The sequence below is a fragment of the Chelonia mydas genome, chromosome 1, assembly GCF_015237465.2.
Source record: "Chelonia mydas isolate rCheMyd1 chromosome 1, rCheMyd1.pri.v2, whole genome shotgun sequence".
Lineage (NCBI taxonomy): Eukaryota > Metazoa > Chordata > Testudines > Cheloniidae > Chelonia > Chelonia mydas.
Window position 1 is genome coordinate 7,747,978 of NC_057849.1, and position 18,006 is coordinate 7,765,983.

Genomic DNA, 18,006 nt, shown 5'->3' on the forward strand with positions numbered 1-18,006 from the left:
GGCTCCAGAGAGGAGGCATGTGGTCAGTGTGACTGGCAGGGAAGATGGCCCTCGCCGTGTTATGGATGGATTGGGGGTGGGGAAGGTACGTGGTGTGGCCTGGGGAAGAGACAGAAGGAACAGGACGGAGTTGAGAAATGCTGCGGGGGGGAGATGTGGAGAGCTGGAGTGTGTGGGGGCCGAGCGAGCAGTCTCCGCTGACTCCTGGGGGGCGCTGGTTGCTGGAGAGGACGGTGGTTCGCTCAGCATGCAGTGACGGAGAACAGGGGCTGTGGAGAGGCCTTGGGAGGAAAGGTTGGGGGCTGAGTTTTGGCCACGTTGTCCAAGCTGATGGTGACACGGGCTGAGATGCCCGATTGGGCCAAGGGAGACGGGAGGATCAGAGCCTTTAGAAATAGGAGAGCCCTCTGCTCTGTCATCCCATGTGGCCCATCTCCCCAGGGGCCAGTGTGCGGGGCTTGTTCCCTCCAGATCCCTCCACAGGGCTCTGTTGTGTTAAGTGTCCCAAGCCATGGGGGCTCCCGGAGTGGCGTAGATATTTGGGACAGCCTCCTCCATTCCTCTGTGAGGTGGGGCTGCTGGCATGGGTCTTCCAAGAGAGGTGCCTGGGGGAAGGTTGCTCAGAACTTGCTTGTGGGCTGACAGACCCGTCCTCCCTCCCGGGGGCATGCAAGTGTGCATGCTGGCACGCCGGCCGAACGGGATTTGTCTGATCTCTGACTCCTTTTCCCCTTCTCTTCCCACTGCAGGGGAGTCCGGTCCAGCTGAATGGTGTGACCCTGGAGTCTGAACACCCACAGTCCGTGAGCCAGCCCCAGCCTGCCTTCCAGATCCAGCCCGTGACCCCGGACCCTGCCCCCAGCCAGCCCAGGGAGACGTGGGGTGGGAAGTATGAGTTCCTGCTCTCCTGCGTTGGGTATTGTGTGGGGCTGGGCAACGTCTGGCGCTTCCCCTATCTCTGCTACCGCAATGGAGGAGGTGAGTCCCTGCAGGCCTCTTTGCTGTTGTCTGTCTGCCTTGGGGTCACATGATCACACCCCTCTTACTTTGGAACTAATGCCTGGATCCATCAGGTGCTGGGAAGCTGGTGGTGAGCAGAGACCGTATCTGCCGAGTCCCAGACGAAAGGAGTGCTGCTCCGAACGGATGGTGCTGTTTGCATGGAGCAGTGTTTGTCTAATCACCAGCACTTTTGCAGGGCCACTTGCGGGTGGTGGCATGGCCTAGCGGGTAGGGCTCTGACCTAGTCAGGACACCTGCGTTCTGTTCCCACCGCTGCTCCTCAGAGGTGCTAAGCGGTTATCGTGTCTCCCCTCAGTCTTCTCTTCTCCAGACTAAACAAACCCAGTTTTTTCAATCTTCCCTCCTAGGTCATGTTTTCTAGACCTTGAATCATTTTTGTTGTTCCTCTCTGGCCTTTCTCCAATTTGTCCACATCTTTCCTGAAATGCGGCGCCCAGAACTGGACACAATACTCCGGTTGAGTCCTAATCAGCGCGGAGTAGAGCGGAAGAATTACTTCTCGTGTTTTGCTTACAACACTCCTGCTAATACATCCCGGATGGATGTTTGCCTTTTTTTTTTTTTTTTTTGCAACAGCGTTACACTGTTGACTCATATTTAGCTTGTGGTCCACTATGACCCCCAGATCCCTTTCCGCAGGACTCCTTCCTAGGCAGTCATTTCCCATTTGGTATGTGTGCAACTGATGGGTTCTTCCTCAGTGGAGTACTTTGCATTTGTCCTTATTGAATTTCATCCTATTTACTTCAGACCATTTCTCCAGTTTGTCCAGATCATTTTGGATTTTAATCCTATCCTCCAAAGCACTTGCAACCCCTCCCCACTTGGTATTGTCCACAGACTTTATAAGTGCACTCTCTATGCCATTATCTAAATCGTTGATGAAGATACTGAACAGAACCAGACCCAGAACTGATCCCTGTGGGACCCCACTCGTGCTCTTCCAGCATTACTGTGAACCATTGATAACTACTCTCTGGGAATGGTTTTCCAGCCAGTTATGCACCCACCTTATAGTAGCTCCATCTAGGTTGTATTTCTCTAGTTTGTTTATGAAGAGGTCATGCGAGACAGTATCAAAAGCCCTTATTATATTTTATTGGCCTGGGCAGGCTGTAAAGGAAGGAGTCTGGCTTACTCCTGGCAGACTATCCATACGTTTTCAGAAAGCGATGTTTTGGGGACTTGGTAACGAACTTTATGAACTGGGGCTATCTCGTCGCAGCCCTAAATAGATCCCCAAATCTGGAGAGTCTTGCATGGCGGCTTTGGAGTTACCACTGTGCTAGTCAAGGCTGCTGGGCCTTGAGTCAGGCCTCTGAGCTCAACTCTGGCTCTTGAATGAGCAGATCTGTGCAAGAGCAACACATCTGAGGTACTGCGAGACACATGCCCCAGAGATGTTACCCCAGGGCAGCCCTGTCGAGCTGGAATCTTTCAGCTATTTCCAAGCAGTGAGGTTTTTGCTTCATGGGGGGCACAGTTAATTTGTTCTTGCTGCCGCTGTGGCATGTACTGACCAACTTGAGTTTTCCAGCACACATTCGCTCTTGGAGGCAGCCTTCATGGCCTGACACAAGTTCAAAGTGTGTTAAGGCCCCTTTGTGGGGTTCTTGCCTGACCTCTTCTCCTTTAAAAGGAGCAATCCGTCCTGCCTGGGTAATTAGCCATGCCCTTGGGGAGCCCCTAGTGACTGCTAAGGGAGGTTCTGGCGATTACCTCATGGTGCAAGATTCCCTGCAGAGCAGGGCTAATCCCCTTTGCAATGCACACAGTACAGAGGGGAAACCGGTGCTGGCTGGCTGGTATGGGAGGAGCTTGAATTGAGTCTCCTAACTGGATCAGGTCTGATCAAGCTTTCCTTGGGCACCTGAGAGCTGCAGGTTTCGGCTAGCCGAGCAGCTCCTGAGTGAGCGCTTGTCTACTGAAATGATCTAGGGAGTACATCGTTCAGAATGGACAGGCCCATTGCAAAGAGAGAAACCAAAGTGGGGGAGGTAATCTCTCTGATGGGACCCACTTCTGTTTGTGAGCGAGACCAGCTTTTGAGCTTACACAGAGCTCTTTTCCTTGGCTCTTGAAAGCTTCTCTCTCTCACCAACCGAAGTTGGTCCAATAACAGATATCCTTCCCCCATCTTGTCTCTAGTATCCTGGGACCAACACGGCTACAGCAACACTGCATCCAGGCCTTCTGTTCAGATTCTCTGCATGAAATTTGGGCTGTGATCTCCTGCGGCCTTGAAAGCTAGGAAGGGTCAGTCCTGGGCACTGCTTGGCTGGGGAGGTCCCCAAAGGAACCTCAGGGTACCTCTGGGAGAGCAGTCTTGTGAACTGAGCAGGTGGCGCTCTTCTAAACCAAGCATGGTGTCTGTTGGAGGAGAGGGGTGCTGGGCTGCTGGAGGAGCCTGATCCCCCTCCCCTCTCCCTGCAGGAGGAGGGAATTAACCCTTGTGTGCCCTATCCAGTTCCAGTGGCCCCATTCCCCTGCCGTTCCACGTTAAGTGGAGGTATGGTGGGCCCTAAGGGCAGGCAGAGTCACAATGGGGTGTGGGGGAGGATGTTAGGGGGCTTATTCCTTCACCCACTTACTTCCCTGGTTCTTCTCGCATGAACAGAGAGCAACAATACCCGAAGTCCAAAGGTGCAAACAATTTGATGTTTATTGGGGTGAACTTCCAGCAAGCATGATTCCAGTTTCCTTCCTTTGTGTCCCCCTTCCCAGCTCTGACACCACAGAGCCTTACACCTGTGTCCTTGTTCCCATTCCTGCCCTTAGCCAAACATGATTCCAATTTCCTTACCCCCATTCCCTTGTTCCCATTTCCCCCTTTAGCAAAACATGATTCAAATTTCCTTACCCCCGTTCCCTGTTTCCATCTCCCCCCCACACACACCCACCCCCATACCCATCCTCTCACTTCCTGATTGACTGCAGACTATATAGTAAAACTTGAGTTCTGCTTAGCTATACCTTAACCAATCATTTTCCTGAAATTTAACTAACCAATCCTAACATATTGTAACATGATTATGTAACCAGTTATATCCCACCACCTTAATTAGTTTACACCCAGCAAAATTAATTATACAGCAGACAGGAACAATCACAGAACCAGACAGAGATTATACAGACAAACATTAGCAAAGTGGGAACTATAATGACAAAACAATACAGAAGTGAGGATTTCACATCCCAGTATTGATAAGTGAGTTCTTGCCAGACAGGATGCTATCAAACTAAGTTTCCTTTTACATCTTCTAGGCACTTCCCTTTCTCTGGAGGTGATAGGCACTATCAGGACAGGATTGTATTCTTAACAGCCCAATAGCACCTTCTTTCAATGTGACTAGTTTGGAATGTGAGGATGTGACCTGTCGTTTCCTGGCTTATGGCAGCCTCTGCTGCTTAGCCAAAGGCCTTAGCCTAAGAACAGGGCCTCAGACTGTCACAGTAAGAGAAGGCCCTTACACCGGCAGACAGTGATTTTGATTCTTTCTTTCATACCTCTATAACTAGCCAAGTGATAAGAATACACCTAAATTCTTAGAGTACAGGCCTTTACAGACAGGCCTGAATATCTATATCCTAAGACTCCCCCCCTTTTTTTACTTTTGGGATCCTCCTGCCCAGGTATCCCTGGAAAAGCATAGGACATATGGCGACACATTTCCTGATAGGGCCAGGCATCAAGGGAGAAGGTGTCGATATTCCATTTGTCCCACTGCCCCTTGTGTAGTATATAGTGCCCTGCACCTTCTCTCGTACGGGCATACCACACCTATTCCAATTGGTGTTCCAGACTTCCCATTAGAGTGGGCCCGAGAAGGTTGGGTCCGGGTTGTCTAGTCACTGTAGGGTTTGGAGAGCTTACTACTTATAGGTTATCTCCATATGCAACGTAACACAAGTACAGTTAACAATACAAAATCCACAGCAACACCCAGTCCTGACCACTGCAGTAAGGCCCAAAATCCGAGACACCCCCAAAACACTGCCTCTCCTCCTTCGACAGGGTCACGATCTTATGTGTCCAGTTGCTGGCAGTTGCAACAAGCTGCCCCTGCAGGTTTTGCTTGCTTTTGTCCATATCATAAGTCCACTGAATGGTCACAGAGAAATAGGGTATTGTCCAAACCAGCTTGACCACTTGGTATGGAATCAGGCAGTATGCCCTGGTTTGATTATTATTATAATATTATTATTATTATTATTGGGAACGGGAAGCCAGGGGAGTGGTGTGGCCAGAGCAACAGAAGGAAGGAGATTTCCACACCAGCATGAGCAGAGGAGGCCCAGTGAGAGTCGCAGAGGCCAGAGAGAGGAGCACAAGACAGCTAAGAAAGGGAGTTAGCAATGAGAATGGAGAGGCTCCCGGCGCTGAGCCCGCCCATGGCACTCCCTCGCAGGGCAAGATGAAGACCCTATTGTGGAAGACACTGTGGCTTTATCTACCTCTGTGCAGATCGGAAGCACGTGAGCATCTGTGCTGCTAATGCTGTCCCCGGAGAGGTGTTCTGTGTAGACTTTTAACCACACCTCTTGCAGCAGCATGAATTCCCTGTTCCTGGACTGAAGGGACCATTGGATAAAGGATTAAGGAGTTTGAGGTGCAAGTGGTGTTCTCGTCCATCCTCCCCGGAAGAAGGAAAAGGCCTGGGTAGAGACCGTCGAGTCGTGGAAATCAACGAATGGCTACGCAGGTGGTGTCAGAGAGAAGGCTTTGGATTCTTTGACCATGGGATGGTGTTCCAAGAAGGAGGAGTGCTCGGCAGAGACAGTCTCCACCTAACGAAGAGAGGGAAGAGCATCTTCGCAAGCAGGCTGGCTAACCTAGTGAGGAGGGCTTTAAACTAGGTTCACCGGGGAAGGAGACCAAAGCCCTGAGGTAAGTGGGGAAGTGGGATACCGGGAGGAAGCATGAGCAGGAGCGCGTGAGAGGGGAGGGCTTCTGCCTCATACTGAGAAAGAGGGGCGATCAGCGGGTTATCTCAAGTGCCTATACAGAAATGCACGAAGCCTGGGAAACAAGCAGGGAGAACTGGAAGTCCTGGCAAAGTCAAGGAATTATGATGTGATTGGAATAACAGAAACTTGGTGGGATAACTCACATGACTGGAGTACTGTCATGGACGGATATAAGCTGTTCAGAAAGGACAGGCAGGGCAGAAAAGGTGGGGGAGTTGCACTGTATGTAAGAGAGCAGTATGACTGCTCAGAGCTCAAGTATGAAACTGCAGAAAAACCTGAGAGTCTCTGGGTTAATTTTAGAAGTGTGAGCAACAAGGGTGATGTCGTGGTGGTAGTCTACTATAGACCACCGGACCAGGGGGATGAGGTGGACGAGGCTTTCTTCCAGCAATTCGAAGAAGTTACTAGATCGCACGCCCTGGTTCTCATGGGAGACTTCAATCACCCTGATATCTGCTGGGAGAGCAATACAGCGCTGCACAGACAATCCAGGAAGTTTTTGGAAAGAGTAGAGGACAATTTCCTGGTGCAAGTGCTGGAGGAACCAACTAGGGGCAGAGCTCTTCTTGACCTGCTGCTCACAAACCGGGAAGAATTAGTAGGGGAAGCAAAAGTGGATGGGAACCTGGGAGGCAGTGACCATGAGATGGTCGAGTTCGGGATCCTGACACAAGGAAGAAAGGAGAGCAGCAGAATACGGACCCTGGACTTCAGAAAAGCAGACTTTGACTCCCTCAGGGAATTGATGGGAAGGATCCCCTGGGAGAATAACATGAGGGGGAAAGGAGTCCAGGAGAGCTGGCTGTATTTTAAAGAATCCTGATTGAGGTTACAGGGACAAACCATCCCAATGTGTAGAAAGAATAGTAAATATGGCAGGCGACCAGCTTGGCTTAACAGTGAAATCCGTGCTGATCTTAAACACAAAAAAGAAGCTTACAAGAAGTAGAAGATTGGACAGATGACCAGGGAAGAGTATAAAAATATAGCTCGGGCATGCAGGAGTGAAATCAGGAAGGCCAAATCACACCTGGAGTTGCAGCTAGCAAGAGATGTTAAGAATAACAAGAAGGGTTTCGTCAGGTATGTTAGCAACAAGAAGAAAGTCAAGGAAAGTGTGGGCCCCTTACTGAATGAGGGAGGCAACCTAGTGACAGAGGATGTGGAAAAAGCTAATGTACTCAATGCTTTTTTTGCCTCTGTCTTTAGAAACAAGGTCAGCTCCCAGACTACTACACTGGGCAGCACAGCATGGGGAGGAGGTGACCAGCCCTCTGTGAAGAAAGAAATGGTTTGGGACTATTTAGAAAAGCTGGATGTGCACAAGTCCATGGGGCCGGATGCGCTGCATCCGAGAGTGCTGAAGGAGTTGGTGGATGTGATTGCAGAGCCATTGGCCATTATCTTTCAAAACACATGGCGATTGGGGGAGGTCCCGGACGACTGGAAAAAGGCTAATGTAGTGCCCATCTTTAAAAAAGGGAAGAAGGAGGATCTGGGGAACTACAAGCCAGTCAGCCTCACCTCAGTCCCTGGAAAAATCGTGGAGCAGGTCCTCAAGGAATCAATTCTGAAGCACTTAGAGGAGAGGAAAGTGATCAGGAACAGTCAGCATGGATTCACCAAGGGCAAGTCATGCCTGACTAATCTAATTGCCTTCTATGATGAGATAACTGGCTCTGTGGATGAAGGGAAAGCAGTGGACGTGTTGTTCCTTGACTTTAGCAAAGCTTTTGAAACGGTCTCCCACAGTTTTCGTGCCAGCAAGTTAAAGAAGTATGGGCTGGATAAATGGACTATAAGGTGGATAGAAAGTTGGCTAGATTGTCGGGCTCAACGGGTAGTGATCAATGGCTCCATGTCTAGTTGGCACCCAGTATCAAGTGGAGTGCCCCAAGGGTCGGTCCTGGGGCCGGTTTTGTTCAATATCTTCATAAATGATCTGGAGGATGGTGTGGATTGCACCCTCAGCAAGTTTGCAGATGACACTAAATTGGGAGGAGAGGTAGATACGCTGGAGGGTAGGGATAGGATACAGAGGGCCCTAAACAAATTAGAGGATTGGGCCAAAAGAAATCTGATGAGATTCAACAAGGACAAGTGCAGAGTCCTGCACTTAGGATGCAAGAATCCCATGCACTGCTACAGACTAGGGACCGAATGGCTCGGCAGGAGTTCTGCAGAAAAGGACCGAGGGTTTACAGTGGACGAGAAGCTGGATATGAGTCAACAGTGTGCCCTTGTTGCCAAGAAGGCCAATGGCATTTTGGGATGTATACGTAGGGGCATTGCCAGCAGATCGAGGGACGTGATCGTTCCCCTCTATTCGACATTGGTGAGGCCTCATCTGGAGTACTGTGTCCAGTTTTGGGTCCCACACTACAAGAAGGATGTGGGAAAATTGGAAAAGGTTCAGCAGAGGGCAACAAAAATGATTAGGGGACTGGAACACATGACTTATGAGGAGAGACTGAGGGAACTGGGATTGTTTAGTCTGCGGAAGAGAAGAATGAGGGGGGATTTGCTAGCTGCTTTCAACTACCTGAAAGGGGGTTCCAAAGAGGATGGTTCTAGACTATTCTCAGTGGTAGAAGAGGACAGAACAAGGAGTAATGGTGTCAAGTTGCAGTGGGGGAGGTTTAGGTTGGATATTAGGAAAAACTTTTTCACTATGAGGGTGATGAAGCACTGTAATGTATTCCCTAGGGAGGTGGTGGAATCTCCTTCCTTAGAAGTTTTAAAGGTCAGGCTTGACAAAGCCGTGGCTGGGATGATTTAGTTGGGGATTGGTCTTGCTTTGAGCAGGGGGTTGGACTAGATGACCTCCTGAGGTCCCTTCCAACCCTGATATTCTATGTTTCGGGCCATCTAGTCTGGCCTCCTGCACAAAGTCGAGGCATATTTGGCTTTGCTTCAGTGCAGGGGCCGCACTAGGCCAGCGGTTCTCAAACTTCATTGCCCCGCGACCCCCTTCTGACAGCCAAATTACTACGTGACCCCAGGGAGAGGGGGCCGGAGCCCAAACTCCGTAGCCCCGGGCGGGGATGGAGCTCGGGCTTCAGCCCCGGGTCCCAGCAAGTCCAATGCTGGCCCTGGAAACCCCATTAGAACGGGGTCCCAACCCACAGTTTGAGAACTGCTGCACTAGGCGACCTCTCACGGTCTCGCCTACTGCTCCGTTTCCGGGAATCTGTGACAGGTGCTTTGTGCTACCGCCGGTGTGTCCACCCTTCCTCTTGCAAGCAGGGCCACTTCAGTCTGTCTAAAGTCTTGGGTCCGCTTGCAAAGTCCTGGGGGGGGGGGGGGGGCGCCTCTATCAGGAGGAGATAAAAACTGCACCGGGGGAATTCAGCATCACTGCGTGCCCACAGAAAATGCCACTCCCTCCCTCCCCCGCAGATTTCCTGTTTCCCTGCAGAAAATGGCAGGGAAGCCGTGGGTGGAGAGGCAGGGGGCGACCATATGTTCAGTTTGGGGGGGTTTGCCCCCCTCCAAACAGAGGCGAGGTCTGGGGGTGCACACGGGATTACATGCCACTGCACCCACCCCCCCATTCTGCAAGGGCAGAGCTGCCCAGCTGAAGGAGGCTGTGTCTTGGCTCTGCTGAATAATCTGCAGCTAAATGCAGCCTCCTGGGTCCTAGTGCCAGTCAAGCTCCCCTTCTGTGTGCTGGGAGCCTTGCTGTTTTCTGTGCAGCAAGGAGTGCCAGCAGTGGGCCTGGGTAAGGTGAGGTGGGGGAAATGTGGGAAGGGGGTGTAGGGGGAAGAGGCAGTGGGGAAGAAAGGGGGTGGAATAGGGATGAGGGAAGGAGAATGGAGAAGAAAAGGGGATAGGGGAATCGTGGGGGAATCAGGAGCCTGGCAGGCGGTGTTCCCTCGGCAGCAGCTGAGGCTCCTCTGTTGAGCAGGCCCATCGAACCCTCACCCTGACAAGCCCTACCCTCCTACACTTGGTCCCCTCCAACAAGCCCCCCACACCCGGACCCCCACCCCACTGAGCACCTACCAACTGCACCTGGACCCCCACTCCATCAAGTCCCACTCCCTCAGCACCCGGACCACACCCAGCCCCCCCTCCTGAGCCCCAGCCACCTTCACCTGGATCCCCTGCAGAGTCCCATTGACCCTGCACCCAGAATCCCCAACGAGCTCCTGTGCATTCAGATCTCCCACTGACCTGCCCGCACCCAGACTGCCCCACACAGAAACCTCTCACCCCACACCTACATCCCCCAACACTAAGCCCCTCCCCACTTGGATCCTGCTGGGCTGAGCCTGCAGTCCTACACCTGGTGCACCTGGCACAGGGGGGCAGGGCCCTGGGGAGTTTCTGGGGCAGGCCCAGCCCTTATGCTGTGTCAGGGTCAGGTGCAGCCTCACAGCCGAGTCCTTGTATTGGGGGAGGTCGGGGCTTCAGGGTGATCTCCCTCCTCCATTCAGCCAGTGGCCTGTGCTCCCCACTGTCATGCTGGAGCCACATTTATTTATTGACAAATAAAATTTGCAGAATTTTAATATATTGTGCACAGAATTTTAAATTTTTGGCACAGAATTTTAAATTTTGGGGTGTAGAATTCCCTCAGGAGTAAAAAACAAACTCTTCACTGCCAGCACCTTGGCGTTTAGACACAGCCCTAACCAACCCGTGTGTGCATGCGATACAGGGGGAAATACTTGGCCTGCATCTGTATTTTAACCTGCTATGCTGACAAGTATGTGTGTTCACCACAAGATGTCTCTCCAGGCTCTCTGAAGACACCGTTTATGTAGCATCTTCCAGAAGATGACTGGTTTGGAGCATTAGAACTGCCGTTGGTTTAGTAAACGAGCTCTCTGCATTCGGGCTCTGGAGGACTGTATTGGACTGGGGAGCTTGTGCTAGTGACAGGCTTGTGTTAGGAAACCATAAGAGTGGCTGGACTTTTTTCCTACATGGGTCTCTGAAGTGTGTCAGGTCAATGAATGATAGTACACATGATGGGATGTCATTGCCTTTTATGTGGCTGGCTGGAATGGCCCATCATGGGTAGGGTGACCAGATAGCAACTGGGAAAAAACAGGACAGGGGGTGCGGGGGTAATAGGTGCCTATATAAGGAAAAGTCCCCCAAAACAGGACGGTCCCTTTAAAAACGGGACATCTGGTCACCCTAATCATGGGTGGGAATTGGGTGGACAAGCACAGGAAAGCTCTGTGTGTTCTCCTGGATGGAGTATGTCAGACCTGTGTGTACGGAGCAATATGTGTGTGTCCAACATCTGAATAGTGGAACCACTGCTAGGGACCTGGGTTAGCTCACCTGAAGGTCTGGGTCTTTTGCGGGAGTCTAAGGTTGTGGTTTCTGTTCCCTAAAGCACCTGGAGTGCTTTAGCTGATGCCTGTCAGTGTCTTGTGCGCTTATAGCCCAAGGGCAGACTTTAATGATAACATCGTAGGAGCCTATAATTGTGTCAACTCTTTCGATTCCAGATACAATTGATTTGACTTAACAACTCAAAAAAGTTTCTGGCTTCCAGGGCTGCAAACGCCATCTGGGTTCTAGAGCTGAGCGTGCTGGCTCTGCACTAGGTTTCCCAGCCACAACCTGGCTGTCAGGGTGTTGCGGCCAGGCCTGTTCTGCTCTGGCCGCTGGCAGTCCCACCAGCTGTGGGCTCCTGAGAGCCAAGGTCTCTGCCCTGCCCCTTCCCGGTGGCTGAGTATCTGAGTTCTTGCCTTGTTCCGTCCCAGTTCCTTGCTAACCGTGTCTGCCCCCTCTTCCCCAGGGGTGTTCCTGATCCCCTACTTCGTCATGCTGCTCTTCACCGGCCTGCCCCTCTTCCTGCTGGAGCTCAGCCTGGGCCAGTACGGAGCTGCAGGGCCCATCACCGTCTGGAAGTGCTGCCCCCTGCTGAAAGGTGAGTCTGTGCCTGGTTCAGCGTCCCACTCCCCCGAGTGAGCAGGGCGTGGGGAGAGGCAGCTGCCGTACGTCTTACCTCCCCCCACCACTGCTGGCCCCTGGACACACAGTCTCCTTCTCTGTCACCCATAAACCACAGGGGATAAGGTCCTCTGCCCCTCGCTCTGACCACATCACCTCCCGCTCTCGATCCCTCCTCCAGTCCTGCTCCTCCACCGAGTCCAGTTCAAACAGTCTGTCTGCCCCTTCCAGGCCTGACAGAGCTCCACCCCCATCCCTTATCTGACCACATCCCTCAGCACAGCCCCTCCGGGCTAGGTTTATCCACTTCCCCTGCTGTCTCCGCACTGTCTCAAGCGCCCGGAAATGCCTCCTTGAGCTGCTCTGCAAGGTCAGCGCCCTCTCCTCACCGCAGCCCTCTCCAAGACGCCCAGCTCTAAGCAGCCTTCCCCATAGGCTGTAACACAAACCCAGCCTCTCCTTCCTGTCCCCGGAGGATTTCAAAGCACTAAAGAATCTGCCCTCATGGCCCCCTGGGAGGAGCGTCTGTTGTCTCCATTTCCCAGAGAGGCCAATGGCCTGGCCAGACCTCCCAGATGCGTCCAGCGCTGCAGCCCCCACTGAAATCCACAGGGCTATGGGCACCTGGGAACGTCAGGTCCCACAAGTGACTGGCAGGACTGGGCGCAGAGCCTGGTCTCCTGATTTCCTGCCCTGCCGCGAAAGCGTCCTTCCTGCTCTAATGGCTGTAAAGTAGGTCTCGGCGCTGGCAGTGTTCTCCGCCGCGGATGGCTCCCAAGCAGAGCTATGGTGCTCAGCCAGGCTGTCGACTCTCTCCAGCTCGGCCAGATCCTTGTGCGGGGGACGGACTCTGAGCATGAGGACGCTCCAAACCAACGAAACAAAACTCTCTCTCAATCCTCTCCTCAATCATCCACCTTGGGGGAGGGATAGCTCAGTGCTTTGAGCATTGGCCTGCTAACCCCAGGGTTGTGAGTTCAATCCTTGAGGGGGCCATTTAGGGAAGTGGGGCAAAAATTGGGGATTGGTCCTGCTTTGAGCAGGGGGTTGGACAAGATGACCTCCTGAGGTCCCTTCCAACCCTGGTATTCTATGATACACCAAAGGAACCCACTGGGCAGCAGGTCCTTGCACCGGCCCACGCCATTCAGTGCAAGCATGTGAGGGTGGGACGCCCAGCACCACTCAAACCGTCTGAGCTCAGCAGTGTCTGTCCCCTGCTCCCTCTCTACTCCCCCTCCTGGGGGGTTCAGGCCCTAGAGCTTCCTACTCTGTCCCAGGAGCAGGCAGGTCACCCCGTGGCCCTGTGCACTGGCTAAGCCAATGCCAGGGTGGGCTGTCAGCCTGAGCAGACCTGTCCGAGCAGGATGCTGGGCTGTCCCTGGTCCCACACGGGCTCTGTAGCTGGCAGTGCTGGACGCACCTGGTCTGCGTGAGGGCAGGAAGCCTGCCTGGGGAGGAGAGATTTGGATGAGACACAAAGGCACCAGCCAGCGAGGGGGCTGGAGAAAGGAAGGGGACGTGGGCTGACGGGCTGAACTTCCTGACAAGAGATGGATGGGGCTGTGAGATCACTGGGCCCAGAGCCTGCAGACTCGCTGGAGAGAACTGGGGGGACCAGACTGCCGCGGTGGGCCTCGTATAGTTCCCGCATGCAGCGAGTTCGCTGTGCTGTGTTCGGATCTGAGCGCTCGGGAGCTGCAGAGGTGTCTTCTCCCAGCCTCCCACGCCAGCGCTGTGTGGGACACTGAGATCCGCTGCGTGCCGCTCTGCCTGCTTCTCTTTCGCTCCCTCTCAGCGGCCTAGGAGACGTGCTGGTACGTGTCTGGCCAGCGCCTAGCGCAGCGGGGCCCAGCCTGCGGACCTTGCCGTGGTGTCAGGGGTGCTCCCTGCAGCACGTGCCGTCTCCCGTCGTTGGCAGCGGGCAATGACCAGTGCCCCAGACACGCACACACCTCGCCATCATTAGTGCAGCTCGGACGCTTGGCCTCGTGGCACCCCTCCCCTGTCTCCATCCACCCGTTGTCTCATGGTGGAAGTGTGAGCGCTTTGGGGCAGCAGCCGTCTCTCTCCTGGGGGCCCGGGTCAGCGACGGGGGCCCAGCGGCGCTACGTGCGTTCACGAGGCAGCAGACGTGCCGGCTGTGAATGCCGAAGGGCCCAGCTTCGATCCCTGCCGATGCTCGCAGGGGGTGTGAGCGAGCAGGGCCGGCGTCTCCTCGGCAGCTGCACCTTCCTCCCTCCCTTCCCTGCAGGGATCGGCGTGGGCATGCTGCTCGTCTCCTCGCTGGTGTCGCTCTATTATAACGTCATCATCGCCTGGACTTTCTACTACCTGGGCATGTCCTTCCAGAGCCCCCTGCCCTGGTCTTGCGATGCTCCGCGGAACACCCCCCTCTGCCAGGTCTGTCTCCTCCCTCCCGGACGGCCACTCCAGTGTGGCGGGCCGGGTTATCCCCCTCAACAGGGCAGCTTGGCCTGGTGCTGCTTAAAACACTCGGCTGCTCCTCATGCTGCTGTGGATGGGCTAGGAGGGGGCATCTGTCCGGGCCAGCCAGGGCCTCTGTATGTGAGGCTGTTGGGTCCAGGGTACGGCTACTGTAGGAGATGGGGCCGGCCAGCCATAGTGTGAGGATGTTGCCTTTCCCTCTGGGGCCTGTTGCCGTTTGGGGAGGTGTAGGTGACCTGACCCCCCCCCGATCCCCAAGCAGCATCCTGCAGGGACCCCACCCCATAGTGCAGGCTGACTCCTGGCTATGGAGGAGATGGAACCGCCTACAGGAGCTACTCAGCCCTGTTCCCCACCTGGCCAGAGGGGGTCTCCAGCCCAGCGGGCCCCTCCCACGCCCAGCTCCCCCTCAGCCCCGGGGTGGGTGAAGGAAGAGGAGGAGCAGGCTGCGATATGCAGGGCAGAGGCCAAACCAAGAAGTCACCGGATGTGTCCTTTAGCAAACCCTGGGCCTGATCCAGTGCCCATGGAGAGCCTCCAGCAGGTGTTGCATTGGCCCTGTGTGTGCAGCAGCGAGCAGGACTTGCGGGGACGAACAGCCAGGGCTGCTGGGAGCAGCGAGCTCTCTGGGGAGCCTGCCTCTCTGTGCGGTGGGACAAGGAACAGGGAGTTTGGCAGGGGAGGAAGCTTCTGCCTGGGGGCAGCCGGCATAGGGTGGGGGAGTTGGTGACCAGCCCGCTCTGTGTCTTGCAGAACGCATCAGGAAACTCCAGCCGGTTCAGTGCCAGCGAGGCCTTCTGGAAGTGAGTGGCTGCGTTATGGTGTTTGTGTTCGAGACTGATTCGCCGCCCTTCCCCACAGGTCGCAGCCTGCCTGGCGCTCTCCCTCTCTGTCAGGGAACCCCTGTGCTCCTGCGGGAGCCTGAACCCAATTGGCTGGGAGCCTCGCCCACCTCTGCTCGCTCGGCAAATGCCTCTGCCAGCTCTGCTCTCGGCACCAGGGGTTGCTGCAGTCGGCGGGGTGCTGGGATGAGGGTCCAGGACTCCATGGCAGGAAAAACAGTTGCATCAAGAAAATCCCCCTGCGTGGAGCTGTGGAACTCGCTGCCGCAGGGTGCACTATGCACGAGAGAATAGCCGCTATCCTGGCGGTTGGGGTTGGGGTTGAAGCCATAAGCTCCTCTCCAGGCTGGGTTTGGAGGAAGCATCCCCTGCAATACTGCCATGGCTCTGTGTTGTCAGTGTCACCCTCGACAGCTCACACGGAGACCAAGCCGCTAGAGACCTACTGCTGGCAAACCGGCTGGAGGGGGTAGCGGGACCAGCATGCCCGATGTAGGCCTGTGTCATGGGCAGGAGGGGACTGGCTGGTGGGTGGGAAGCTGTTGCCAAAGTAGGAGGCAGGTATGAAGCCCGGAGGGGGCAAAGGGATCTGGTAGTGGGCACGGAGGCAGGATTTAACACCCACTCAATAGCCCCCCCACGATTCTGATCCAGGGGGGCGGAGGGAGGCGACACCCTGTGTTCAGTGCAGGCTGGATCTGCGTGTCTTTAACCTGTGTTTGGGCCGTGCAGCGAGCAGGTGCTGGGGGTCACGCACAGCTCCGGCCTCCACGACCCGGGCCCGGTGAGGTGGCCGCTCGCGGTATGCTTGTTGGTCGCCTGGATCGTCATCTTCCTGTGCATGCTAAAGGGGATCCGCAGCTCGGGCAAGGTGAGTGGCGGGCAGGGCGCGGGGTTTGCTAGCGTGGGCCTGCTGGAGCGTGTTCCCCCGGCAGCCGAAGGGAGGGGAACCCCGTGTGCTGGCTAGGCGGGGGGGTTCTGCGTATGTGTCCTTTAAAGAGGTAAATGCCCCCAGAAACTTGGTCGATGGGCACGTTCTTACCAACGCTGATGACTGAGTATCACAGTCCCCGGCTACTGTAGAGGGTGGGTCTGATCCCCGTTTTACATGGGGAAACCGAGGCACGGATTGAGGTATTGGGGTCACCCGGAGCTGAGTCGCTGACCATTAGATAGCACTGCCTTTGCGCGGACTAATCGGTGTTGAGCTGGGGCCGTGTCTCATGAATTCTCGCTAGGCTCCCAGACGCTCGCTATCCTACAGGTGTCCTGTGCGTCGGCCGGGAGGGCAGATGGGGTAAGAGGCGGATCTGCCATGGGAAGGCTAGAGAGAGGCTGGGGCTTCTCTGGTTAAAAGGATATTGCCACACCCAGGCCTTCGCCGTTCAGCATGTCCTGAGATCTCCTCTCCAGGGTGTCTGCGCTGGGGGGGGGGTTCTGGGCTCCCCAGCCCTGCACAGGACGGAGGGGGGGGGCACTACACATCGATTGGGGGGCGAAACCGCTAAATACGGCAACAAGCAAAGTGCTCGTCTCCTCCCACCCCCAAAGAAAAAGGCCCCAGGGCGCAGAACAACGAATAACCAAGAAGTAGGGCCTGGCCCCACAGCACATAGACCGGCCCATGGAATGGGGGGGGGAGGTGTCGGTCATGCATGCTCTGACCCCAACAAGGCTCAGAACAGACCCACAGGACCCCTGGGGCGCCCTGTGCATGGTGTTCCTAGCCCCATCCAGGCTCCCCGCTGGCTCTCGGGAGGCTGCACCAGGCTGAATCCGGCTGGGTTCGTCCTGCAGTTGGTTCTGCCCCACGGTGTTGCCAGAGTGATGCCGTATTATTAGGGTCACGGACCGTGAAATCTGGTCTTTTGTGTACTTTTACCCTATACTGTACAGATTTCATGGGGGAGACCAGAGTTTCTCAAACTGGGGGTCCTGACCCAAAAGGGATTTTTGGGGGGGGGGTCACAAGGTTATTGTAGGGGGGTTGGGATATTGCCACCCTTACTGCTGCACTGCCTTCAGAGCTGGGTGGCCAGAGAGCGGCGGCTGGTGGCCAGGTGCCCAGCTCGGAAGGCAGCTCCCCGCCGGCAGCCCTGCAGAAGTAAGGGAGGCAAGCCCCCTGCAATAACCTTGCAACCCCCCAGCACCCACCAAAACCCCCTTTTGGGTCAGGACCCCCACAGTTACACCACCCTGAGATTTCAGATTTAAATAGCTGAAATCATGAAATTTACTATTTTTAAAATCCTATGCGGGTGAATCCTATGACTGTGCCGTACCCTCCATCCCAGGCCTGGGCCCCCCCGTTGACATGCGCACTGCAGGGTGTGGGTGTCTCCTAGGTGCTGGCGGGTGCAGCGCATCAGGGATGATGTGTGGGGGGGTGAGCAGCCAGTGGTGCCGTCAGCACCATGGGGGGCTGGTGGATGCAGCGTGCCAGGGATGGGGGGGGGGGTTACAGCCAGGGGCGTGGCCGTGCAGGGATGGGGGGGTGTTACGGCCGGGGGCGTGGCCCATGCAGGGATGGGGGGGGGTGTTACGGCCGGGGGCGTGGCCGTGCAGGGATGGGGGGGGTGTTAAGGCCGGGGGCGTGGCCGTGCAGGGATGGGGGGGGGTGTTAAGGCCGGGGGCGTGGCCGTGCAGGGATGGGGGGGGGGTGTTAAGGCCGGGGGCGTGGCCGTGCAGGGATGGGGGGGGGTGTTACGGCCGGGGGCGTGGCCGTGCAGGGATGCGGGGGGGCGTGTTACAGCCGGGGGTGTGGCCGTGCAGGGATGGGGGGGGGTGTTACAGTCGGGGGCGTGGC

General features: G+C 55.4%; 1 protein-coding gene across 1 annotated transcript in view; it reads left to right on the forward strand.

The window, feature by feature from the left end:
• LOC102938207 (sodium-dependent proline transporter) overlaps positions 1–18,006 on the forward strand; it is a 42,162-nt gene that overhangs the window by 14,788 nt on the left and 9,368 nt on the right. The window contains 5 exon segments of the mRNA XM_037909050.2: positions 750–978; positions 11,756–11,887; positions 14,165–14,313; positions 15,112–15,161; positions 15,933–16,071. Of these exon segments, the coding sequence (XP_037764978.2) occupies positions 750–978; positions 11,756–11,887; positions 14,165–14,313; positions 15,112–15,161; positions 15,933–16,071 (699 nt within the window).